We start from the raw sequence: 24458 nt of genomic DNA, 5'->3' as shown, positions 1-24458 counted from the left end.
GATGCGCATTATGCGCCTATTATTAACATTGTCTCAGCTGGCCATGCTGCATGTACGGTGAGTGTTGAGCATGCACGATAGGGCCTTTTGACTCCGATTCTTATCGAAGATCGCTTATCGCAAACAATTGCATGGCGACTTGGAGACGTTCTCCGGTATGCCATTTCGGTGACGATAGCCGGTAAGCAGCTAGGGCCTGGGGTGCATATAGTGGTATCCGTGCCGGGAGGGGTCCCTGACCCAGCTCTAGCTGCAACATCGAAACGCGCATACAGTGGAGAATACGTACGGGCGGAGTGGAGTGAAGACACCCTGGAATGTTCTGAGCGTCTTCTTTGCGCGTCTCATCGAGCGTGCAATCTCGGTCATGATCTCCCCGACTTCGGTACGACTTGTACTTTCGCAACGAATGTTGCTTGTGCGCTGAGCAGCGGCTGTCGGTTCCATTTCGGTGACGAACCTCTTGTTCGTGCACGTATCGCGACGAGCCCCGAAGAGGATCGAAGGCGCAAGCGAACGGCTGATACAACTCGGCCCTTCCATTGACGACGCTCGGATTTCTTCACCACAAGAGGTCCGAGAGATGTGTCGTGCATGGTGTTGAGGAGACTGTGTCAGTTCTCAGTTCACATGGCATGATGACACGGTGCGGCTTGTCCTTCCAATTCAATCAGAGACCTTGTCAATCGTTAGCTTCATTTGTTCCAATAGAGCTTGTCCATGCCATGGTTTTTTCGGCCGTACTTTCAAGAAATCGGTTTGCATATTTACAGCTTTTGCTATGTGCTGTCCGGGTTACCCTTCGAAGAGCTCGTTACACAACGTCGGACCCCTCAGCGGTTCCGGATCTGTCAGACCGCAACTTCGGAGCCTTGAACGCAGCGGTAATGCCTGCACCGCGCATGCACAATATGTGATCTCCACATAAGGAGACATGGCTTCTGTCGATGTTCGAGACAGCGCAGGGTCCCGGTGGGGCTGTCGCGATGGCGAAATCTGCTCAAGCATGAGCGACGTCGCGATGCCTCGCATCGACTAATCAAGGCAATCACAACACCTCGCTTGTCGACAGCGACAGTGCTCCGAACACCTGCAGCTGGAGTTTCGTCCGGGTCGTCGCAGCGGTCAGCGAGCCGTGCGAGGACGCCAACATGGTACCTTGATGCCCAACGGACGATCAAGGTCGGCCTCAAGACGGTCCGCAAATTGTGAGATACAGCCGAGATGCCAATATACGGCTTATACGTCGGGACCGCTTCGCACATCACAAGCAAGTCATCCAAAGCCAAGGCTTAGTCGTTCTAACTGTAGTGATGCCCAACGCAAGCGACGAGATGTGGAACTGAACGCATTGCGAAAATGCAGTCCTTGATCCTCATGGGTTGTTGTGGAAGCGAGGATGTGTTGCGGAGTCAGACAGATGTCGTGCAGTAGAGAGGCCGATGACCCACAGCTAGAAAGCTTGACTGGACGCGAGGTGTACTGACTTGTAAACTCGTGTCGAACAGTCGTTGCGAATTTCGAGATGGCGACTGTTGATGCAACAAGAAGTCTATGGTAGACAGATTCGATGAGAAGATTAGTGATCGAGTTTGTATATCTAGAATGGCGGCAGCCCAACTGATGAGGCCTTGGTATTATGGCGTAGATTTATCTATTAGACTTCTGTCTGGCGTAAGAGGAACCAGCATGTAAAGAGAAGAAGAGGTGTTGGAGAATGCACATATAATGAGATAGTTCCTTCCTCGAGTCTGTTGACTACCTCGTCATATTACCAATCGTTATTTCCTAAAGTCATCAGCGGTCGACCACAGCAAGTCTTATCTTAGTCCTATTACCACTTCTGACTCCATTCCCTAACCAAGTTGTCAAACTTGCAATAGCTTCATAGCAATCATATACCTGTGCTAGTCACGTTCCCATATCTCAGCTTCTATTTCCGAATCTCAGCTCCGGTAGGCGCAATGCGCACCCAACACATGGCAGTGTGGGGAAACAGGAACGCCATGTCGTTCTGTACGACTGTGACTCCCACGAGCTTCGACTGCCTATCGGCATGCTCACGAGCACAGAGCGCGAACGCCCTACTATGAGTATCGTGCTACCATGAGCCTACGCGAAGCACTCTGAATCTTTCGCAGACAGCTCATACCTACACCACCGATATCATTACTCGATTGACCATGGCTCTGTAAATATACGCATTACGCAAAGGAGAAGTACCACACTCTACCTTTACCACAAAAGGCATGGAAAGCAGAAAGAACTACCATGTACCGCTACACTTCCGCGCATCCCTCCCACTACTCACAGACCTACCTGCATCCTCCCCTCTACCCTCACAATCTCACCTCGCGATCCTACGACACAACTTACATGTCCAGACCCTACCCATACACAGAACCACGTCGCTATAATTCCTACTACGAAACGACATACGCGCGACCCAGCACATCTCACAGACCAAACACTTCGTACCGACCCTCTCAAACAGAATATTGGAGATACGTCAAACCAGTTCAAACGGTGCAGCCAGATAGACCACCACGCAAGAGCAGTCTCAAGAAGACGGAGGGCAGACACGTTCACTTCGATCTTCCACCTGTTCAGGGGACGTCGAGCAGAACGGTGAGAATTGCGGAGGAGGAGAGGCAAAGGGAGAGGGAACGTGTTAGGGCGAGGGAGAAAGATCGAGAGAGGAATAGAGGAAGAGAACGGGAAAGAGGAAGGGAGAGCAGATACATACCGTCACCGGCTCGACCACCTATACGGCACTACGAAACCGAAAGAAAGATGCCTAAGAAGCAATACGCCACCTACTCCCACTCCTTTGAATACGATTCTCAACTCCACCATCGAGAGAGATATCGTTCTTCTACTTCGCCTCAACGAACCAGCTTACCTCGCTCTACTTCACACTACACCCACCACCAACCGTCCTCTCTACCCTACATACACGATCCCCTCCCGTCCATACCAACCGTCTACATAATAACCTTCGCCGCGGACCTCACGCCCACAGAATCCTCCCGCGCCTCCCTCCTTTCCTCGCAACTTCCCGTCCGGTCCCCACCAATCCCCCATCTCTACACCATAGACGCACGCACCGTCCGACCACCCTCACCCTCTCTATGCCGGGAATACTCAGGCGTGAGTCCGCGGATTCAGGATATCGTTATGGAAGACGCTGAGGCGAGGTATGCGGCAAGGAAGGCTGTGGAGAGGGTTGTTAGGTTTGGGGAGTCGCAACGGAGTAAGACTCGAGCGAGAGAATGGGGAAGGGGAGGGACAGGAGGAGGGGGTGATGGGAGGGGAATGGAAGTCAGCTTAAGTATATGTTGTCACTCTGGTACACATCGCAGTGTAGCGATTGCGGAACGCATAGCGCAGTGTGTTAAGAGTGAAGTTGGGAGGCGGGGGTGTGAGCAGGGTGTTCGGGTCGTGTGTCGGCATGTTCATCGGGTTAAGGGGAGGAGGGATCCTTTTTGATGGCTTTGTGTTTGCTTGAGGTGTGAGGGGAGTAGAGGGAGGGAGTGCTGGGTTGTAGATTGGATTAGAGAGTACAGGGACATGTTGTGGGAGAGCAGTGCGTGATACCCTAGATTATCGGGAATTGGGAGTTTGGGAACTGGAAATTGGAACTTCATATTCATTCTTCTTACATGGTACTTGCAACAAATCGCTATACTCCTCAATTGACTGACTGACGGTGTGAACCCAGTTCACGCAGCCAGATATATGGATACCCAAAATCTCTGATATCGTGTCTTCCTTTCCTGTTTACTTTTGTACACTCAATCCTTCTGTCTTCTTTCTTCTCTCTACGCAGTCTTCTTCTTCCCGATACTAGTATCAATACTACCCACCACCCACGTAACAGCAAATACCGCAAACATGCCCAAGGTAATAACAACCGGCTTCCTGTACCCCGCAGTCCAGGGGTAATCGTACGTGACAACGAGATCGCGGTCTCTGAATTCATCGACCAGGTTGATAGCCGTCAGCTCGAGTGTGGTGCGACCAAGGGTATCCATGAAAGTCTTGTGGAGGCTAGTTTCGTTGCTGACGATAGGCACGGTGGTGGAGAACTTGACATTCTTCGCGCCTTCGGGGAGGATAACACGCAGGTTTACGCGGCCGTAGGAGATGCCTTCGCCGGAGCGGGGGCCCTCGAGGAAGGGCACTTTGAGCGCGTAGGTGTCGCCCGTGGAGAGCTTGCGCAGGTACGAGGATAGGTCTGCGTTCCAGCCAACGCGGAAACTGTACTTCCAGGTTCCGAAGACGGGGTAGCGCGGCTTGAGTTCTAGGAGGGCTTCTTTCTTGCCGGGGCGGAACTTGGAGGTCGAGACATTGCCGATGTCGTCGGTGAAGTAGGGGTCGACGGCGCCGGGGGCGAGGGGGAGGGCGAGGCCCTTGAGGGCGAAGGTCGGGGGGTTGAGGTAGGACTGGCGCTGCCATTCTACGCGCGAGAAGTGGTTCTTGAGGCCTGCGCCTTGGTTGACGAGCCAGTAGCGCTCCTCGGATGCTAGGTTGCCGCCCCAGTGCGAGACCTCGATGTCGCGCTCCAGCAGTGTCGCGTGGGTGACGGGCTTGGTGAACTCGTAGCGCACGCTTACGGCCTGCTGGGCGCCTGCGGGTACGTTGTTGTAGAGACCGTATGTGAAGGTCGAGCCTTGCTTCTGGGGGTCGGTGGTCTGCTCGTCGTTGAGCTCGGAGGGAAGGCTGGTGTAGTCTGGTACATCGCTGTTGGGGAACTTGACTTTGGTTCGCTGCTTCTCGGTGAGGTAAGCTGAGGGTGCGTATGCGCTGAAGTCGTATTGCAGGTACTGCTTGTCTGTCTGGGCGAGTTGGGCAGGGACGGGCTTCAGGGCCGAGAGAATTGTGTAGGAGATGCTAATGGTTTGTTGCGCCTTGGGTGCGAGGGGCTCGGGGAGATGAATCTTGTAGAACTCAACAGAGCTGTCCTAGTCAGTGTCGATGCGTCATGTCAATTGCACCATTGCCTACCTCTCTGCATCAAAGCCCACTACTTCGACCTTGAAGATGCCCTTCTCGGCCGCCTTCTTATCTCTTACTTCGAACCCTCCAACTTTGGACAGTGTGTTGGAGTCGAATGGCAGGTAGTATTCTGATTGCGCCTTGTCGTCAATGTTCTCGATTATGACATTGATCGTCTCTCTTGCGTATGCCTTATCCAAATTCGTCGTCCGGACTAGGTTGGCATTCTTAAACACCTGCGGTGGTGTGAAGGTGCTGGGTAGCACTTGCTTGGATAGCAGCGGTTGTGAGAGGTTGAGTTCGGCGCTCGCGAAGCTCGAAAGCGCTGCTATGCAGCTCGTAAAGAGGGAAGACCTCATTGTTGGATCAGCAGTCAAGCTATCCAGTCATATATGAGGTCGGTGGTGAGGGAATTGGGTTGGCTGACGGGTTGGGCGGTCGGTGGTTACGCGGCGGATGTTGCGTCGTAGGTGTTCTCTTCGGAGTTCCCTGGCACCTCCGCGTCTTGGCGCGACAGCTCGAGCTCACCCCTCCGTGTCAGCTATCTACCCACCCTCACTTTCCCACGTCACTATGAGACTCCTAGCACGTTCAATTGGTAGGCCGCAGATATCTGCCAGTCGCCATGGCATCGCGACTGCATCGGGAAGGCGCCATTTGACCAACAATGGCTTCTTTCGTGTCTCGGAGGAGGTGCGCGAAGCTCTACACTCCAAAAAGCCCGTCGTCGCGCTGGAGACGACAATCTACACTCATGGTAGGAACGAAAGATACTCGTAAGCGCACCACTTGCTAACCCACGTGGTAGGCTTCCCATATCCTGAGAACGTAGCCCTCGCATCCCTCCTCGAAAGCGTAGTCCGAACAAATGGCGGCATCCCAGCTACCATTGGCATTCTAGACGGTGTAGCACGTGTAGGCATGGATCCAGAAGAGCTGATAAAACTGGCTTCTTCTGCTGGTAACCCAAACACGATGAAGCTCTCGCGACGAGACCTCGGCTATGTATGCGGTATGCGACTGACTGATAAGTCCTTCAATGGCGGTACAACTATATCAGGCACTATGCTGCTCGCTCACCTCGCTGGCATCAAGATCTTTGGAACAGGTGGCCTTGGTGGAGTTCATCGCGGCGCCGAGTCGAGCATGGATATTTCTGCCGATTTGACAGAGCTCGGCAGGACTCCGGTCACCGTTATCTCTAGTGGCTGCAAGAGCTTCCTCGACATACCACGGACGATAGAATATCTCGAGACTGAAGGCGTAGGTGTAGGCACCTTCGCCGATGGACGACAAGGCAATGTAGACTTCCCTGCTTTCTGGTCAAGAGACAGTGGAGTCAAGAGTCCGACGACCATTGCGGATGAGATCGAGGCGGCTGCTGTTATATGTGAGTCTCCAAATCGTCTCTCTTGTTATGATTCTAACATCACCCAGATGCGCAACACGCACTTCAAATCTCATCTGGTCTCCTCTTCGCCAACCCTGTTCCTACCGATTTCGCTATACCCAAAGATGAAATGGACGTAATCATTGCCGAGGCCCTGAAACAAGCCGAAGCAGCCAACATCTCTGGCAAAGATAATACGCCTTTTGTACTTGCTAAGATCAAAGAGCTCAGCAAGGGCAAGAGCATACCCGCCAACAGAGCTCTCATAGAATCGAACGTGAGGCGCGCGACTATTGTAGCACGAGAGCTTGCTATCCTCGAAGCGAAGCAGGAACAAGCCCAGGGGTGAGCCAGCACTCTTGTTGCTTGATGTAGACTGGCACTGATGTAAGTATGCTAGACAAAACTCCTCTTACTTCACTCCCGTTCAGTCCAGTTCCGCGTCTAGTGCAACCTCATCACCTTCTGAGCCTCCATCTACTCCTGCTACGTCAATCTCCTCTAAAAATGAGTCTCAAAAAGCCCCGGATGTAGTCGTTGCAGGTGCTCTTGCGGTAGACTTCTCATGTGACTATGCTCCGTTTACAGCCTCTACGAGCCAAACCGATCCACTACCTCATACCTCAAACCCAGCAGTCATCACCCAAACGCTCGGAGGCGTGGCCCACAACATCGCAAAAGCCTCTCACCTCCTCGGCTCATTCGTCCGTCTCCACAGTGCGGTAGGTGACGACCTAAGTGGCCGCGCAGCAATCAGCCAGCTACAAGAAGAAGGCATGTCAACATCCGGCATCAAAACCCTCCCAGCCCCATCCCGAACAGCCCAATACGTCGCCATCAACAACACCAACAAAGACCTCGCCCTCGCCATGGCAGACATGTCGATCCTAGAAACCATCCCCATCGAAACCATCCAGAACCTCGCGACCAGCATCTTCTCCCCCACCTCCGCCCGCCCCAAAGCCTTCGTCACAGACGCAAACTGGTCGTCCCCCGCCCTACACACCTGGCTCCAAGCTGCCCGGCACCCGGAAACAACCACAATCTTCGAGCCTGTTTCCACAGCAAAGGCGCTGCGTATATTCCCTTCCACCTCCAGCACCACGGCTTCAGCATCCATCTACCCCACCCCCCTCGTCGACATCATCACACCAAATACCTACGAACTCACCGCTCTCCACGACTTCGCTGCACACTCTTCTCTCTTCGAGTCACCGGAATGGTTCGGTGTGATTGATGCGCTGGGTATACCCAATGGCGGGTTGAGAGTTCCTCTAGCAGTTACCGTGGGCGGTGAACTGGTCGACCAAGGCATCCCGCAACAAACCATCAAACTCCTCCCTTTCTTCACTACTATCCTGACGAAATTGGGGAGCAAGGGCGTGTTGATGACGAAGTTGCTAGAGGCTGATGCGGAGGAATTGAGGGATGAGAAAGAGAGGCAGTATGTGCTTGCTAGGAACATGTCGGCGTCGGCTGGTGAGGGCAAGGGCGTTGGGGGTCTCTACATAAGACTGTTCCCTGTGGAGAAGGTGCTAGAGCCCAGTGAGGTAGTTAGTGTAAACGGCATAGGCGACACATTCTGTGGTGCTGTTGCACATGGACTCGGGAGGGGGATGAAGGTTAAGGATGTTGTGGGGTTTGCGCAAAGGGCTGCAGGGGAGAGTTTGAGGAGTAGGGAGGCGGTTGGGGAGGGGTTGAGGGGGTTGAAGCTGTAGACTTTTCGTGTTACTGTGAACATAGCCGCGCTGGCATGCACATCTTAGCTATCATGTTACCGCCACTTCGAGTATACACGCTGTCAAAACTTACATGCCCTGCAAATGGCTGAATCTGTGGATTACTGATACTGCACGGCAGCCATGGCGGCTGAGCTGAACCCGCTAGATACATGCAGGGGCTAGCTTCAAAAAAAAGCCGCCGACGGTACTAACCGTTGCCGTTGCATATCCCCATGGATATGCTCCGCGTAAGTTTAGATGAACTTGGCAGTTTACGGAACGGACTTGACATGGCTGTCATCCGGATCGGATGTCAGGTTTGACGTCCACATCCGCCAGCACTGCCCAACCGGAAGATGGGGATTGCAAAGCACCGGATCTACGTACGCAGGCTGATTCCAAGTCTCTTCCATGATCGTACGTGGCAGCTAGCCATGCAGTGTTGTTGGTAAGCGACAGTCGCAAAGTCGTGGTAAGAGTCTGGGCACTGATTAGCTTAATAAATGCCCCTGGGTGTAGTCATCCACTTAACCGGATTTGGCACATTGTATAGGCAAGAATGGGAACAGCATAGGGCTGTACCATGCTTCATGTTCCAAATCAGCGGCCTTGTCTGCTTGTCGGCGACTTGTAATCGGCCCACTGGAGATTGAATGCCTACAGTCTTGGCTTTGTTGTATCCCGCGATGAAGTGAAGACGAGTTTATATAAAGCATCGTAGAACACCTCAAAACTTCAACACCATCAGAATCGTACATCAGTATCTTACAGTTACAATACACCTCCACCTCCACTTGCCAAACCTAATTTTTCCAAACACTTTATCCCCAATCCTGAAATGGCACCCGAACAAGAGCAAAAAGGGTACCGATGGGACATCATCACAGAGGAAGAACTCAAATACGCTCCGCCATACCTCCAAGACGTCCCAGAAACGCCGACGGAGGTTGAGTGTAAGCTCAGCGGCGCATGGCCCAAATGGCTGCATGGCTCTTTCCTTCGGTACATCACACTACTCATCTCTCCTGAATTATCCAGCTGATATCAACAACACCACAGGGTCGGCGTAGGCCGTTTCACAGTCCCCACCTCGGAAGACGACTCCACACCCCGAGTCATCATCCAGCACCTCTTCGACGGCCTCGCCCTCCTCCACAAATTCCGCATGATCGACGGTCGAGTGTATTACATGAGCCGCTACACCTCCAATGGTATAACCCGCGCTGCGAAGCGAGACGGCTTTGTCAAGAATTCTTGGATGGGACCGAATCCCAATACGCCTCTTTTCGAAGCCCAGGATCCTTGTTCGAAATTGCTGGGTGCGCGTGTAAGTCAGGAAATCTCCTCCTAGTTATGATGATTTATCAGAGGGGAGGGCAAGGCTGATGGAAGAGTCGTATGCAGCAAACAGTTTATCTACCTGATGATTTCTCCGAGCCAGATGCCTTCAACATTCATGTGCAGCCAAGACGTGGTATGCATCTACCCAAGGATAAGAATCCCAACTCGAGAGGCGTTCAGGCTGAGGATCCAGCGACACAGGAGGCAAGCAATCCCTCCCTCATCATGGTCCACATCCTGCAAGATGTTCGACGGAACTTACACAAACACAGATCCTCGTCCACACCGACTGGAACTGCATGCAAATCTGCGATGCAAAGACTCTCGAGCCGAAACGCTTACTCACACATGCGACCATCGATCCCGAGCTTGCTGGAGCAGGGTGCTGCGCTCACCCCGTCCATGATCGCAAGCGAGGACAGACGTACAATTACTTGATCGATGCGGCGGGGATCATGTATGTTTTTGCGCTGGATGTAGCGGCGAACCCGGCGTGTCTGTTGTGGAAGTCTGCGCTGCCGTGTAAGCCGTGCTATACGCATGCGCTTGCTATGACGGACAAGTATGTTGTTTTTGTCAGGAATCCCGTCTCGATGGATACCAGCGATCCGACCAAGACCATCATCGAAGCGATGAAATGCGAGCACGACTCCCCGGTCTACTTCTACGTCTTGGATAAAGTGGATGGCAAGCTCGTTGCATCTTACCAAGTACCGAACTTCTGTTTCTTTCACACTGCCAACGCGTACGACTACATCGACCCCAAAACCGGGCACACGAACGTCCATGTTGACATCGCCAGCTACAAGGCCGAACACTATCCGTACAACGAGTACGCAATTTCTAACATCATTAACCCACTCAAACCCTACCAAGTTGGTCGCCTAATCCGCTACGAACTCCCTGCCGTCAACACGCGCGATCCCGCCATCATCACCCGCGGCACCGTCAAAGCCGCTATCCCAGACATGATGGCCGAACTGCCTCGCATCTCCAAAGCCGCATCCATGGACCCAAAATACCGCTTCGTCTACGGCGTATCCGGAAACGGTGTCGCCGCCCCAGGCACCCACGTCCCCATCGGGCGTCTCGGCAACGGCGTCGACATGCCACATGCATCCTTCTACGGCCACCTCTTCAAGTCTGATTGGCGGACTGGCACGTTTAAGAGTTGGGTACCGCAGAATGGCGAGAGTTGTCCTACGGAGCCCATTTTTATTCAGAGACCTGGTGCGGTGGATGAGGATGATGGGATTGTGATTACGATTACGATTAATAGGGAGGGGACGCATAGTACTCTTGTGGGGCTTGATGGAAGGACGTTTGAGGAGGTGGCTAGGGCGGATATGCCGCAGGTTTATTCGCTGGGGCCGCATGGATCGTTTGTTGAGGGGGATTTTGGGGTTGTGAGTACAATGGGTTGTTAGCTGGGCGGGGATAGGATACGTCATGGCGAAGAATGGATGCTGTGCGAATGCTACTTGATCTTATCAACGCTGTTCGTCCTTGAGTAGTTTGGTCTCGATGATACGGATATGCATCATTTCCGGGGCTTCGGCGTTGGTCGTTGATTCTGAACATCGGAGACAGTGACCTGATGGTGTTCGATACATGGAGTTCGGGTTTTCGGCCTTGATCGGTTCCTCGACTAAAGTAACTTCATCGCATAGCTAATCGGATCTCTGAGCTTAGGGGTAGTCGGTCCTACTGGCAACCTACCATACCCCGAAGCACATACCCCGCGTTTGCACGCGACTCTTTAAACGTGAGGAGGCCGGTTTCTTTGTCTTTTCGAGACTTCTGCGTCACTGACAATCTCTTGTGCTTCCCTATCCATTAGCTTCTCACACTCTTGTGCCTAGTTTGGTCCTTCATCCGCATCTGCAATCATGTCCGTCGTTGTCCCTCAAGCATCTCATGTGGGCAATATCGATGATGAGATGGCTGCATTGGCGTTGCAGCTCGAGGAGCTTGGTGCCTACTCCAATTCTGGCAAAGGAAAGCATCCTGTGGACCAACCTCCTGACATCGAGGTTGTCTATGGACAGTTCCAAGCAGAGCTGCAGGCCTACAAGGACTTTCTTGCCGATCAGAAGCTCGCCCGGAGTATTGGGGCTGCTGTGCACTCCGATAGCATCGTAATCGGAGACCTTACCTCCCAAGATGTTCAAGCTCATGAAGACCGCCGTTTTGCGTTGGAGTTGAGCAACAATGACCCTAACATCGAGGCTCCACCTCCGTCCGTACAAGCCAACCTTCAAGGCAAAGTCCATGACTGGATGTCCACCGTATCCGGAAACATCGCTGCTACTTCGGTCATTGAGTTCTCCGATGATGAGACAGAGGCCGGGCCATCAATGTCCTACGTGGAGCGCCAGGCCGATATCATCAAGAAATTATCGACTGAGTTCAAGTGCTGCACTTGTCTGGACCGCTTCCCCCGCGCATCCATGGTCAAAGCGAAATGTGGAGATCGCTACTGTGTTGATTGCATCAAAGGCCTCTTCATGCGGTCAACGAAAGATGAGAGTCTGTATCCTCCCAGATGCTGCAAGCAACATATTCTTCTTGACCTAGTCGCCAGGCACATGGATCCAGAAGAACTGGCCACCTTCGAGCTGGCGACCGTGGAATATGCGACGAATGACAAGACGTACTGCAGCAACCACGACTGTAACGCCTTTGTTGTCCCCGATAATATTGAGCCTGGTACAAACCGCGCAGTCTGTCCAAAGTGCAGCAAGGAAACCTGTTCTCTCTGCAAGGCAGCCTTCCATGGAGCAAGTGACTGCCCCGATGATCCGGCGCTTCACCAAACTCGGGAGTTAGCACGCGAGATGGGATGGCAGACCTGTTATAATTGTGCCCGAGTGGTACAGCTGCGAAGTGGCTGTAATCATATGACGTAAGTTCTCGTCGCTTCGTAAGCGTAAGCTATACTAATTTGTCGAAGATGCCACTGCAAGGCTGAGTTCTGCTACGAGTGTGGCACGCGCTGGAAGGAATGCGGTTGCCGTACAGCAGACCCCAATCGCATCGTAGAGCGTGCAGAAGAGATCGTGTACAGAGACGCTGAACCGAACATACTTCCTGGTGAGTGGCGTGAGCGTGTTAACAGGGTAGCTGCCGAGTTGCAGGAGAACCATGAGTGCGAGCATTCGCGACGCTTTCAGCGCATTTTTCATGGTGCGCCAAGGAGAGGCTTCAGATGCGAGATGTGCGATGCACGCCATCACAAGTACATCTTGCAGTGCCGCTACTGCTATGTCAACGTCTGCGAAGATTGCCGTCGCAACCGCATCTGAGCCCGACCTCGAGTCGTGATGGCCACTCCCATCGAACGTTACGTCTCCGTTGTTGAAGATATTTCATTCCTTGAACGTCCGTCATCAAACGAACTTCCACTCATTAGATTAAAGCAACAAAATCAGGATCTTATCTCCCAATTAGCCTCGTGTTGTGCAAGATTTTCTTTGTTCTCGTATCCGCCAGGGAGCAAGCGAGCACTCATATCCGGGTAATTCGACGGTACCGTATAAGTCGAAGGCATGACTCTTTTTGTCAGGACATGTCAAAGACAACACATTAGAGGTCTCCCCCAATACATCCCTTCTCTTTCTGCAAGCGATGTTGCTACGCGCAGTCTTCAGCCTCGCCATACTGGGCACACGTGTCGCTGGCCTCCATATAGGCAACGAAATTCGGCAGGCCGAATGCGACGAGCTCGGAAACTATCCCCCATACACAGGGCCATGTGAAGTCGAAAGTAAGCGCATGGATGAGCCTCCAGCTCTCCGACGAAGAAGGTGAGCGGCGCGCTGACTGAAAGCTAGACTGCGGCGCGGGGCGACTCAATTGCTTGAAGCAGGTGCCTCCATACACGAAATGCGCTGGTTATCCGACTGTGGGTGAGTATGCGTTTTCATGATTGGCATTTAATAGCTGATGAGGATGTAGGTTGTCCCTTCATCGGGTGCGCGTGTGCAAGGTAGGAAGGCTGGGAGTGACATCATGATCGAAAGGGTTAGGCTGGGAATGGCTTAGTGCAGGGTTCGTCCTTGCGTCCAGCCTTCGCAGGGACGCGTCTTTCCTTCACCCAAACGCGAGATCCGATGCGCACATGTAGAGAATTGCTATCTGAAAACTTGCATCGTCTTGATGGGCGAATATATTGCTGGCGCGACCCGAGAATGCATGACCAATCACGGAGTAGGCGCAGGCTGAACCCCTCATCCCCGCTGGCTGCCTCTTCCTCAATATGCTGCTCGATTAAGACGCGACAACATCGCAAATCCATCTCCATTGAGCTCATATGACCTCATTCCTCCTTGAAGTATCCACAGGCTAGAGACGTCTTCCCATCACAAACTATCTACCAGCGAGCCAGCCTACTCAAGCGACCGCGTGAGCCTTGCACTTACACTGTCGAGTCCAAAATGACAACGAAAAGCCCGTTTGTCCGAACATACAACGCATCAACCGATTTCGAAGACGGAATCCACGTGGTATGCGTCACAGAATCGCTTCACATGTCGCCATCATCCTGACGACAGCCACAGTTCCTGAAGACCATCGACCCGGGTCTTGACTGGGAGCCAACACGCACCATAGGCTCACATCTCTGGTACAAAGCTTACGTTAATCTAACACCCGAAACATGCTACGTACTAGATGACGGTAACGGACGCGTGGTGGGCTATTGCATCGGTACGGCAGATACGACGTCTTTCGCGCAGCGCTGGCGCGACGTGTTCACTCCGACTATAGATCCAAAGCTCGTACCACATCCGGATGTTCACACCGGTGATTCGCAGATGGAAAGGCAAGATGCCAAGCACTTTCGAAAGGCTGTGTATGAAGCGGACTGTAGTATGCTGCAACCTTGGCCAAAGATGTTGGAGCACTATCCGGCGCATTTGCATATCGATATTCTGCCGGAATACCAGAGGAAGGGATGGGGCTCTGTGCTCATACAGAGTTTCTTGGGTACAGTGAAGAGTATGGGTGCGAAGGGGGCCCATCTTGATATGGTGCAGTCAAATACAAGCGCAAGAGCTTTCTACGAAAGAGTCGGGTTTCAGATCTGTCCGCAGGTGCTAGATGATGGAGCGAGTGGCCAGCCTGGTGTCAACGGCATCGTTGTCACATTGGTCATAGGTCTATGATCACCTCAAGTATCGTCCAAGTTGTTACTCATTCTACTATTCTTGGCAACAGGTTGAAGTTCGTTGCATGAGGAATCTATGGGTTGGTCTACAGCTGTTCAAAACGTGGCCGTGAAGCTACCATCATTCGGAAATACCCACTTCTAGTGTAGTCGTTCTTGCGCCTGCTACTCGCGCCAATCATCCCAGCATATTCAGAAATGTCAACGCAACACGTACGCAATGGAATTACTTGTTGTAAGACACTGTGCCAGGAGTATCATGGACACGATCATGATCTTCAATGAAGAGCTTCGCGCATGCTGGAAGTTGCGTCAACACACTTCAGCGCCGTCATGTCATGCAGGCGAGACATGTTCAGATGCCAACGAATTTGCTGTTGTCAGCCACTGTGACAAGATCTCACGGTCCAGATATAAAAATCCCCTTCGCCGTCTCTTACAATTTCAAACAGAAGACAGACAACGATATCAAAAAATCAAAAGACCGCCCGCAATGCCTCACTCGACCCAATATTCAGTTCTTGCGCCCGCCACACCTCCCACGAAAACCTTGGCTACGCAAAATGGTAAAGCCCGATCGAATGGCTTTATGAGCGTACACGAAAGAAAAGATCTTCAGCAAGCACGTGCACTGAACCCGTTTGATCCTATTGAAGTTGACGGCACACCCATGAACGAGTGCTCGACTGCAATACCATCAGAATGCGAACTGGAAGAAGCTGAGACGAACTTGTGGGTTGCCCTCAAACAGTACAAAATGCTCCTTGAGGCCAAGATGGACCTGTCAAATGCTTTCGATGAGTACAAAGACCTCTTCTTGATTCACCAGCGTCGTAAGGGTAACTCAACTTCTCACCTGGACATCGCCATTCCTGAAACGCAGGATAATCAGTTGGTAGAAGCAGCTCAGGACGCTCTAGCAAAGGCGCCACCTCCTCCCGCCAAACCAGACCCTGTCTCCTACGACAAATTCATCCAGACGCTCGAGCAAGGTGGTTATACTTGGCTTCTAAAACACACAAAACACCTCAACAGCATGGATGATTTCGCCGTCGCTCTCACCGCCGACCCAAAGCAAAAGCGCTGCAAGGTTGGCCGTCCAAGGGGTAAGATCTTGAAGGAAAACCAAGGTGACGACCTCGATAGAAGGATATGCTGCATGCATTTAGGTGATCTGGAGTTTCGTCAACAGGTTGGTGGACAAGGAAGGGATCCGTGGAAGTGTTGGCCACCGAACGCTGACGAGGATGTAGAGGTGGCTACGGAGTGAAGGAGATGTGGCATGAATTTTGAGTCGTACTAGATAGGAAGTACGTATAGCCAATCTAATCTTTCCACTCTCTACAAAACAAAGTAGACATCTATCCCTCTACACATTACACACTCCTCCTCCTCTCCACCCCCCCCCACCACCCGCTCAACCATGCCCCTCGCAACACCCCCAACAACCGCCTTGTACCATTCCTTATACTTTGCATACTCCTCCTCTGTCATAGTATCGTGCAAGCCACCCATCTCCAACCCCCCAGCAACCAGCCAAGTGTCAAGATCAAGGAGGACCTCATCCAGAAAGTTGAATGAGGTGTTGTCTTCGTCGTTGTCTGGTATACCGCTTTCGCTTTGTGTGTAGAGGAAACTGTGGAGGGGGTACGGAAGAGTGTTGTCGTTGCTGTAGACTGAGCTTGGAGTTGGACTGTGTGAGTTGCTGTTATCTTCCATCCCAAGATCTCCTGAAGTCTCGTCGTCGATCGTGCAATCGCCTGATAACCCAGGCTGCGCGACGTAGTACATCTCCACATCTTCTATACACTCGGCCCCACAAGGATGTATACTATCCCTCCTGCTCCTCAATGATACGGCTAGTGCGCTCATGTCGAAGTGTACATCGTCTGGCGGTGATGGTGAGAGAGAGGATGATGGCGAAGTTGGTGACGCGGTACCACTACGCTCTCGCTCGGCGCCGTTGAACTCGGTTGTGGCTGTACTTACCCTCATCTGAGAACGCATCTCATCAAGCATCGACAACGTGGGTGAGGCTGCAGGAACCACTGGGACACCATCGCGTTCCCGTTCGTAATTGCAGAACCTACAATTTTCTGCTAAACACTCCAAAGCCATGTCCTTGCGAAGAGAATGCTTTGTTGTTGTGAATTGGTCTTATTAAATAGAGATGGTCGGGTGTGAAGGTGTTGGTTTTTGTATACCTAGGTAGCAAATGGGTGTGGACGGCTGTACAGGAACAGAGTCTGTGCTTTGTAGGAATTTATATGGCTGGGTGAGCACAATGTCTCCAAGTAAAAGGCTGGTAAGACAGTCCGGGATTGTTGTCTCGGTATTTGCTATGGGTCATGTGTTGTGAAGTCTTTCCAAGGTTGGCTCGAAGACGAAGGATGGAATCTAGTCACGTCCACATGCATGTCTTGAATACCGGGAGACAATGACATTGAAGACTGGGCTTGATCCTCGACCGGTGAGTCATATCGGCGGTACAGTCAGTGATGGAACAGACGTCGGTTTACTATGGTATCATTCTATATCTCGCTCAACTACTATCTAAAATACACTCGCTCGTACATAGAATTAGTCTGTTCCCCTCCGCCATCCACTCCCACTTCCCAAACCACCTATGAATACCAATCTAGCCCCTATCTACAAAAGCATATTTCCTCGCATGCTCTCAAGATCCCTCCACCATGCTGCAAGCGCCTAGCACACAAACACATGCCAACGCTCACACGCACTCCATTCGCCATATACGCTCGCTCGCTTAGGTATGTGAGAGACAGAAAATGCTTCTTCAAAGGAACCAAAACATGTGTGAAACTCCGGGGTATAGGATACTTTCTCCCAACCGCTAAAACGCCAGATGGAAAAAGCAACAAATCAAAAAGTGGATAACAAGGATCCAGAGGTGAGATGGATATTCGATGATACATCGCGGGGAAAAAGGGAGATTGTTCCTCGAAAGAATGCAGATGCTGAGTACTAGAAGTCGATATTAGAGAACGGGGGTTAGGACCAAGCCAGGATCCAGACGCGAAGTGAAAGTTGGGGGTGAATAAGCTGGTGTAGGTTTCGCTAACGTTGATTGCGTGATGTTGCTGTCGTTCGTTTGGAAACAAAATGTATCGTTCAGCTCTGCGCCGGTCCGTCGAGGTGAAATGTCCGGTTTGTAAGTGCCTATCTCCAAACTGGTCTGTCTCCTACGCTCGACTGGCGACCACTAACACGACTTGAAGTGCGACTTTCGGCCAAGCTATCAAGCCTGCTGCTAGAGCGTCCAGGAGGGGTTGACTTGGTGGCCTCGGAAGTCGATGAGGTGCGCTGTCTAGGTGTAGGTAACAGACTGCTGCGACGACTGGCTGCGGCACTCGGAGGGCGTGATGCGCGACGGGCCGCAGGGCTCTCTTCCTTGGCAGGGCTGTTTCCGTTTTCTACTACTGTCGAGACACGTCGGCTAGACGCTGGCGTACTTGATGTAGACAAGGGCGTAGACCGCACCGGCAGCTTGCCCTTTGCAGGAGTAACAGGAGAGGAGTTCATTGGGCTCGGCAACAATCGACTAGAGCGCTGTTGTCCTGGAGTAGTAGATGGAGAACGACTGGATACAGTCGGCGAAAGGGCTGACGAGCGACTCAATGGGCTCCTGAGGGGTATAGACGAACGGCTCGCTGAGCCCCGTCGCGATCCATCAGGTGATTCTCCGTCTTTCCGGAAGGGCGAAGGCGTGGTCAGGGTCAACGGCTTGAAGTTATGTCCGACGACAGTATCACGCATGTGCGTGTCAGAGTTCCAACGAGGCTTGGGCCCAGGCCTATCAGTGGGCGTCTTCGAGCGTGCTTGACTAGCTGCAGTACCGGACATGGCGCGGGAAGGCGTGAAATCCAAACGTGCGGAGGGTGTAGATTTGCGAGAAACGACACTCTCAGCACCCAGTGGTATGCTAGAGTATCGCCGGTTGGGAGGGACCGACGATTTCAAGCTCGCAACGCTGGACTGACGAGGCTTCTTGCTTACCGGAGTAATGGAAGGCCGCTGTCCACTACTCTTACGGCTCATGACGACGCTTGAAGCAGGGGATGTGCCCGGTGTATCAAGGCTTGACTGTGGTAATGAGCCCTCTGTCAGTACGGTGGAGACCGAGTCACGAAGCTTGCGCGATGCAGTGAAATCGTTCAAAATGGTGTCCATGTTTCCAGTCACTTCTTCGAGGTCCTCCACTTTTGTGCGCACGTCTTTTTGGATACGCAGGATCTCACCGTTGACTGTGGACCTGTGCTTCATTTCGATGTCAATCAGCTCGAGCACGCGCCTCATAGACGGAGGGTAGTGATCCCGCTTGTCTTTGTAGGTGGCGATGCGCGTAGCGAGCTTCTCCTCGTCGCTGTCGTCGATGGCTTGCTGCAGTCTTTCGATGCTCTTCATGCACGAGTCGTACATGGCAGCAGCCTTGCTGTGAGCTTGACGGAAGCTGTGCACCCATTTGTCCTCGCCCAGCTCTTGCCTCAGCGCATCTGCATCGGCTTCAAGCTTAGCCTCTTCCTCTTCTAGCGATTCCTTCCTCCGTACCAGTTCGTCACATGCCGAAGGAAAGATGGTGCTCGCGCGCATCTGGAAGGCGCTGAGTCGCATAGGAAGGAAATCGAGTGAAGCACGTAGTGGCTGTAGCTTGGCGAAGAGGGCTAGCAGTCGCGAGTTCTCTTGTTCGATTTGCGGGATGGGCGAGGTAGGCGAGACGATTGAGAGGCTGGGCGGCATACTGAGCCGCTTGCTGTTGATTATCGACTGCTTTCGGGGGATTACCTCAACGACGGTCTCGAGCTCGGAGATGTCAAACTTCTCTGGAGCTTCGGCGACTGAGTCGGAGATGACGCGGTGTCTGCGCTCCTCCATCTCAAATATCAGCCGACTGAGGTTTCTGACCTCGGCGCCGATTTCGCCAAGAACGTTGTTCCACAGCTCTTCCCACTCCATGGCGACTTCGACCTGGTTCTTGATGTTCTTGAGCGTCTGCTTGATCTCGCCCCAGTTCATGACGATGTCCTCCATCTGGCTCACAAGCGTCGTCTGGTCTTTGGTGGGCAGGAGCGCGATGTCGGAACGCGACTGCAGGTCTTCTATCGCGCTGATGTACACGTTCACAAGCCCTTCGAACTTGCCGATGGCGGCATCCACCTCCTCCAGGCCTTCTCTTCCGGCAGCTGCGGCCCACTCTACGTCGTCGTCGGCGTCGAGGCCGCTGAGGACCTCTTTCGTCTTGGAGATCCATAGGCGGATGTCATTGGCTGCCTTGTGAAGTGCGCGTCCGGCCTGGGTGGAGGTGGGCAGGGCGGTGATTTCGGAGGCGATGGTCGTGGGCGGCAGCTTCATGGAAGTCAACTGCTGGATCTGATTGGTGAAGCTGGCCTTGGAGAGGGTGTAGATGGAGTTGGCGCGGGGGTAGTGGCGCTTCTGGAAGTAGGACGCGATGTCGATGCCATTGTTGTCGTCCAGGACAGATGGCTCCTCTTCGGGTACGGGGGCGGGTAGGGGTGGCGTGTCTTTGGGTGGGGGAGTAGGTGCGGCCATGGGCTCTGGTTCGGCAGGAGTGACGGGCTCAGGGTCGGCAGGCGCGATGGGCTCTGGTTTGGCAGGCACGACTGTGGGTGCTGGTTCGGCGGGTGGTGCGGGCGCGGGTTCGGGTTCAGCAGCGGTAATGGTGCCGCTGAGTGCTTTTTCCGACTTGGTGACGTCGGGCAGGCGGTACTTTTGCAGGTCGAGCTCTATTTCGGCTTCTGACTCAGAGGGGAGAACTTTATCGCTGGTGCTGACGACGCTGCTGTGGTCGCTGTCAAAGTCGGGCTCCATCACCAGCGTGGGCACGCTTTCGCCGGTCGACTGGGGCACGAGCGGCGTCTCTCCAGCTGCGGGAACCTGACCAGCCTTTCCGGTCCACGCAGTGCCGCGGCGCTCGACGTCGAGGCTGCGGGCTTTGCGGAACTCGTCCAGGCGGCGCAGGCGGTCCTCCTCGATGCGGCCGACGTCGACGGCGCTCTTGTTGTTGGTGTCGGCGATCTGGTTGAGGAATTTCATGCGTGCCAGCAGGCCCGGAGAGACATTTCTCGCGAGTTTGGTGGTGCTCTCGATGTGAGGGGGCGTGTGCCGAAGGGGTTTGGGCGAGGATGACGACGTCGTGGTCGTCGGTGGTGGGTTCGGCGGTGTCTTCGCTGGCAAGTCAACGGCAGTCGCGGCGGGGCTGCTGTCGAGAACTGAAGGCGGCGCGGCCGTGTCGCTCATTGAGCATGTCTGTGTGGACCTCGAGGATGCCTCCAGGTCGCGTTCAGACAAAAGAGGAGGCTGCGCAGGACTGGTATCGCTATGCACGGATCAAAAGATCAATCGGGAGATGAATCGACGTTCTTTGGGTTGGCGCCGAAATCGCGTTAGTCTAGTGCGCTCACGCGTTGCTTCTGTTTACAACAATGTCGGTGTGGCGCATCAACAATGAAAAGGTCTACAGTGCTTGCGCGAGTGGTGTGTAACCATTGTGTGTATTTGGAGGAGGCGTCCCATAGGTCTAGAGACACCCGTTCACAAAACGTCCCGCTTGTGTCTCACCGGGCGCCGCTGTGCCCAATTTCCGCCAGCAGCCAGCTCCCCCCTGCTATCAGTGCTTTCATTCCCACTCATTCCACTCATTGGCACTCAAGGTGCAACGCCTCGGTCTGTGCCACCCTTTCTAGACGCCTCGGTCGTCGATCTTATCGTTTGTGTTATACACGTTCACTATGTGCTATGCATGGTCATGTGCTCTCTACCCCGTATCGTGGTGGATCCATCCCCAGTCCTTTGAGCTGGACCGAGTTGAATTGAATTGAATGGGATTTCCGATTGAGGACGTATTATACATTGGTACACATTATTTACATTCCGACTTGACTGTATATAACACTATAGATCTGCAAGCCGCAGGTGCAAAGGGGGTATCTATCTCAAGCCGCCTCCTATCGGCACGCTCTGAGCGGAATGGTAAAAGAGCCCTGCTTCCAACCAGGGAATACTCTTTGAGGAAATTCTCTATGGTGTGGAGTTGAGATGTGGGTGGACATGAGCTTCGTGCAAATTAGATAAAGGGTTAAGTGGGAAACATGGACAAGAAATGAAAGAAGGGTGAGATCCATGAATACTTTGCCATAAGGCCACTTCACAGCGCCTCGTAATTCGGGTCGATCTGTAGTGTAGGGGTTCTCGTTTGGTTCTTCTGCTTTTGCCATTCCGACGTGATTTCCTCACGCACGCCCTGGCACCACTGCAGGATGGCAGCGTCGAACTTCTTCCACGCTTCCGCGTCTTCGCCGTGAACCACGTCCATGACATTAACGTCGAGTTTAATGTCCCAGCGCAGCTCGGCGGCTTTGACCCAGTAGCGCAGGTTGTCGGCGCAGCGATAAGGCTTCGCTGTGTCGGTGTGGTACGTCTTGATCTCTTCAAAGTGTCGTTTTGACTTTCGGACGAGAGTGTTGTGGAGATGTACTAGGCGCAGTCCGTTCTGTAGTGCGGCGAGGAAGGGTGTCGGGAGCTCAGAGTCGGCAGCGCTGGTCCACTCAGGAAGGGGCTCTGGATTGCTGTCAAACGACTTGAGGAAGAGCAGCTCTCTCTCGCGTTCTTTGCCCGTCCAGTCACCCTCGCGCCACGACCAGCTTTCTCTTTCTGCGAGTTCCAAGCGCTCCTTCTCCTCTTCGGTGTCGAGCAGTGTGCCGATGTCGTCGACCCACTGCTTAAGTTGGGTGACTTCATACGGCTGTACTCCGTTTCCGAAGTTGCGAATGGCGAGACGCTTAAGGACCTCAAGTGTATCGTATAGTTCCTTTCGGATCGTCCGTTCCGACTTGATGGCGTAAAGTCGTTGTGGTTCTTCGTGTGCGGTGTAGTAGTTCTTCGCGGCGCGGATCGCGAGGGTGGTAACGTCCAAGAGATTTATGCCTTGTACCTCATGCCATCCTGAAGCTTCCTCGCCACCGTTCTTCGCCGTCTTTCCGTCCGGCTGAACGTCAGAAAAGCCTTTCTCGAGTTCGTGTAGATGTTTCATGGACTCAGCAAGCGACTCGCGGAGTTCACGGCGTAGGACAGTCATATCAGGCGGCGGTGGGACGTAGACGGGGTTATTCTTGTAGGTGCTGACGGTAGGTGGAAGCATCATGGGCTCGGGGTCCTCCCATTGCATGGACGCCGTCTCGTCAAGCGGTGACTCAACGAAGCCCACCGGGTCATTCATCCCGTCTGGTGACGCCAGCGACATTGTCGAGAAGTCGGCATCGAGCCCGGGCGACATCGGTTCGTTGCCGCTCGCTGTTCGCGATCCGGGCTTGCGGCCTTTGGCCACGCGTCCAGTCGCGGTGTCGAGCAGGCCAGTCCGCGCGAAGTAGTACTGGAGATGTGCAATGGTTCCCAGGTTCATGACGCTCTCTCTGTTCTTGGCCGACTTGGAGAACTCGGTGCCCTCGGGGCGCATGTAACCACGTCGCCTGCCGCCATCGGAGAGGCGCGAGCTCACTGAGCGCGCCGACGAGACAGACGACGCGGTCGAGACAGAGCGGTCGAGCGGGGGAATTGCGCCGATGGCGAGCGATGGGGTTGCCCAAGGTTCGGGCGAAGTTGAACGTGCGGGTGGGGAGTTGGGCGTGTCCATGGTGGTTGACAGGGGTGGCAGGTGCAGGGCCGTCGCAGTCGTGAGACTCCTTATCAGCAGAGAGATTCGGTGTTTTCGAATCCTAGGCATTTACGGAGCGGTGGCGGGTTATCTAGCACTGCTCTTGTTTGCGGAGCCTCCTGGGCAATGTGCGGTTGTTGCTATGTGAGTCGGGGTTGCGATAGGGGGCGTTTGATTAGAGGTTTCAGTAACGGGGAGCGACGCGAGATTGTATCCGAAAACAACGCGTGACTAGCGGCACCACATCGCCCTGAGCTTCCTCACCGATGCAATCTCCGTATAGCCGCGAACGCATGTCATTGCGACTATCCTTTCAAGTGAACAGGTGTCAAAAGCAAATTCTCCTTTGCGGCGCCAGATGCCTCCCGCCTGACTAAGGTTGCTTCTGGCCCCGCATTCCTGGTGAAAGGTCAAGGGTGCCTTCCCGAAGTAGCGCGTACCTTTCGCAATAACGATGACGTCGCACGCCTGCATAGAGCATACAGCCCTATATTACACGCAGACATTTGCATGAATTTGATCTAACCGGACACACCTTCTCGTAACAAGCCCACTCACATGAGACGCTTCTTTACAACTACAGCCAAAATGTCAAGCAAGCGAGTGCGTTGTCTGCCCACGTCACTAGTGGCAAAGCTGATGTAGCCACTCAGATCCAGTACAAGGTCGAGGGCGAGGTGCAGGGCGTCAACTTCCGATCCTTCACGCAAAAGCAAGCCAGGAGTATCGGTGTAACGGGCTTCGTGACCAATGCATCCGATGGGAGTGTGCGTATTTGACTCACACTCACGCCGACCACCACTTACACCGGACAGGTCCAGGGTGAGGCTCAGGGCAGCGAGGACAAGATCAAAGAGTTTGTTCAACACTTGAACAAGGGACCGTCGGCTGCATCAGTCTCGAAGGTTGACCATTCGGACATTTCGACCAAGGACGGTGAAAGCGGCTTCAATGTCCAGTAGGCTGTACTCGGCTCCCCAAACACAACCTTGGAAGACTCAACACACCTGCCGGCATTGATATGAACCAATATCTGCCAATCATGTATATCCTGCACTGCCGTAGCCCATGAATGCCATGAAAAGAGTAGTGTAATAGCATGCATCATTCTAGGTGCGATATCGGGCGTTTCCAACCACAGGCTTTGGCTCG

General features: G+C 53.4%; 11 protein-coding genes across 11 annotated transcripts; 7 read left to right on the top strand and 4 right to left on the bottom strand.

Moving 5' to 3' along the window:
- Positions 1-2271: 2271 nt before the first annotated feature.
- BKA58DRAFT_326410 (uncharacterized protein) lies at positions 2272-3489 on the top strand (the record flags this gene model as incomplete). The annotated part of the gene is made up of 1 exon (XM_046168065.1): positions 2272-3489. The coding sequence occupies one exon, from the start codon at positions 2272-2274 to the stop codon at positions 3487-3489; it is 1218 nt and encodes a 405-aa protein (XP_046020038.1).
- Positions 3490-3643: 154 nt separating this feature from the next.
- Positions 3644-5448, bottom strand: BKA58DRAFT_395124 (Ribophorin I). The gene is made up of 2 exons (XM_046171258.1): positions 5008-5448; positions 3644-4959 (listed from the first exon to the last, which is right to left on the bottom strand). Exons 1-2 carry the CDS (start codon positions 5355-5357, stop codon positions 3822-3824), a joined length of 1488 nt encoding a protein of 495 aa, XP_046020037.1. The 5' UTR covers positions 5358-5448; the 3' UTR covers positions 3644-3821.
- A 93-nt stretch (positions 5449-5541) lies between these two features.
- On the top strand, positions 5542-8377 carry BKA58DRAFT_395123 (IdgA domain-containing protein). Its single transcript, XM_046171257.1, has 4 exons — positions 5542-5755; positions 5807-6388; positions 6436-6733; positions 6789-8377. Exons 1-4 carry the CDS (start codon positions 5572-5574, stop codon positions 8104-8106), a joined length of 2382 nt encoding a protein of 793 aa, XP_046020036.1. The 5' UTR covers positions 5542-5571; the 3' UTR covers positions 8107-8377.
- Positions 8378-8947: 570 nt separating this feature from the next.
- BKA58DRAFT_445028 (carotenoid oxygenase) lies at positions 8948-10877 on the top strand (the record flags this gene model as incomplete). Its single annotated transcript, XM_046174116.1, has 3 exons — positions 8948-9111; positions 9169-9436; positions 9723-10877. 3 exons carry the CDS (start codon positions 8948-8950, stop codon positions 10875-10877), a joined length of 1587 nt encoding a protein of 528 aa, XP_046020035.1.
- A 231-nt stretch (positions 10878-11108) lies between these two features.
- BKA58DRAFT_70558 (uncharacterized protein) lies at positions 11109-12919 on the top strand. The gene is made up of 2 exons (XM_046175757.1): positions 11109-12355; positions 12404-12919. The coding sequence occupies exons 1-2, from the start codon at positions 11340-11342 to the stop codon at positions 12753-12755; spliced, it is 1368 nt and encodes a 455-aa protein (XP_046020034.1). The 5' UTR covers positions 11109-11339; the 3' UTR covers positions 12756-12919.
- Positions 12920-13675: 756 nt separating this feature from the next.
- BKA58DRAFT_70539 (acyl-CoA N-acyltransferase) lies at positions 13676-14726 on the top strand. Its single transcript, XM_046175756.1, has 2 exons — positions 13676-13955; positions 14010-14726. Exons 1-2 carry the CDS (start codon positions 13887-13889, stop codon positions 14613-14615), a joined length of 675 nt encoding a protein of 224 aa, XP_046020033.1. The 5' UTR covers positions 13676-13886; the 3' UTR covers positions 14616-14726.
- A 384-nt stretch (positions 14727-15110) lies between these two features.
- On the top strand, positions 15111-15887 carry BKA58DRAFT_425050 (uncharacterized protein; the record flags this gene model as incomplete). Its single annotated transcript, XM_046172912.1, has 2 exons — positions 15111-15723; positions 15787-15887. The coding sequence occupies 2 exons, from the start codon at positions 15111-15113 to the stop codon at positions 15885-15887; spliced, it is 714 nt and encodes a 237-aa protein (XP_046020032.1).
- BKA58DRAFT_450711 (uncharacterized protein) lies at positions 15830-16612 on the bottom strand (the record flags this gene model as incomplete). The annotated part of the gene is made up of 1 exon (XM_046174359.1): positions 15830-16612. The coding sequence occupies one exon, from the start codon at positions 16610-16612 to the stop codon at positions 15959-15961; it is 654 nt and encodes a 217-aa protein (XP_046020031.1). The 3' UTR covers positions 15830-15958.
- Positions 16613-17797: 1185 nt separating this feature from the next.
- On the bottom strand, positions 17798-20464 carry BKA58DRAFT_326506 (cortical protein KAR9-domain-containing protein; the record flags this gene model as incomplete). The annotated part of the gene is made up of 1 exon (XM_046168072.1): positions 17798-20464. One exon carries the CDS (start codon positions 20462-20464, stop codon positions 17798-17800), a length of 2667 nt encoding a protein of 888 aa, XP_046020030.1.
- A 987-nt stretch (positions 20465-21451) lies between these two features.
- On the bottom strand, positions 21452-23624 carry BKA58DRAFT_395113 (uncharacterized protein). The gene has a single exon (XM_046171256.1). It carries the CDS (start codon positions 23373-23375, stop codon positions 21801-21803), a length of 1575 nt encoding a protein of 524 aa, XP_046020029.1. The 5' UTR covers positions 23376-23624; the 3' UTR covers positions 21452-21800.
- Positions 23625-23894: 270 nt separating this feature from the next.
- BKA58DRAFT_445021 (Acylphosphatase-like domain-containing protein) lies at positions 23895-24268 on the top strand (the record flags this gene model as incomplete). Its single annotated transcript, XM_046174115.1, has 3 exons — positions 23895-23909; positions 23960-24073; positions 24122-24268. The coding sequence occupies 3 exons, from the start codon at positions 23895-23897 to the stop codon at positions 24266-24268; spliced, it is 276 nt and encodes a 91-aa protein (XP_046020028.1).
- Positions 24269-24458: the final 190 nt, after the last annotated feature.

The sequence above is a fragment of the Alternaria rosae genome (assembly GCF_020736505.1).
Source record: "Alternaria rosae strain MPI-PUGE-AT-0040 chromosome Unknown BKA58scaffold_14, whole genome shotgun sequence".
Lineage (NCBI taxonomy): Eukaryota > Fungi > Ascomycota > Dothideomycetes > Pleosporales > Pleosporaceae > Alternaria > Alternaria rosae.
This window is presented reverse-complemented; position numbering and strand designations above follow the sequence as displayed.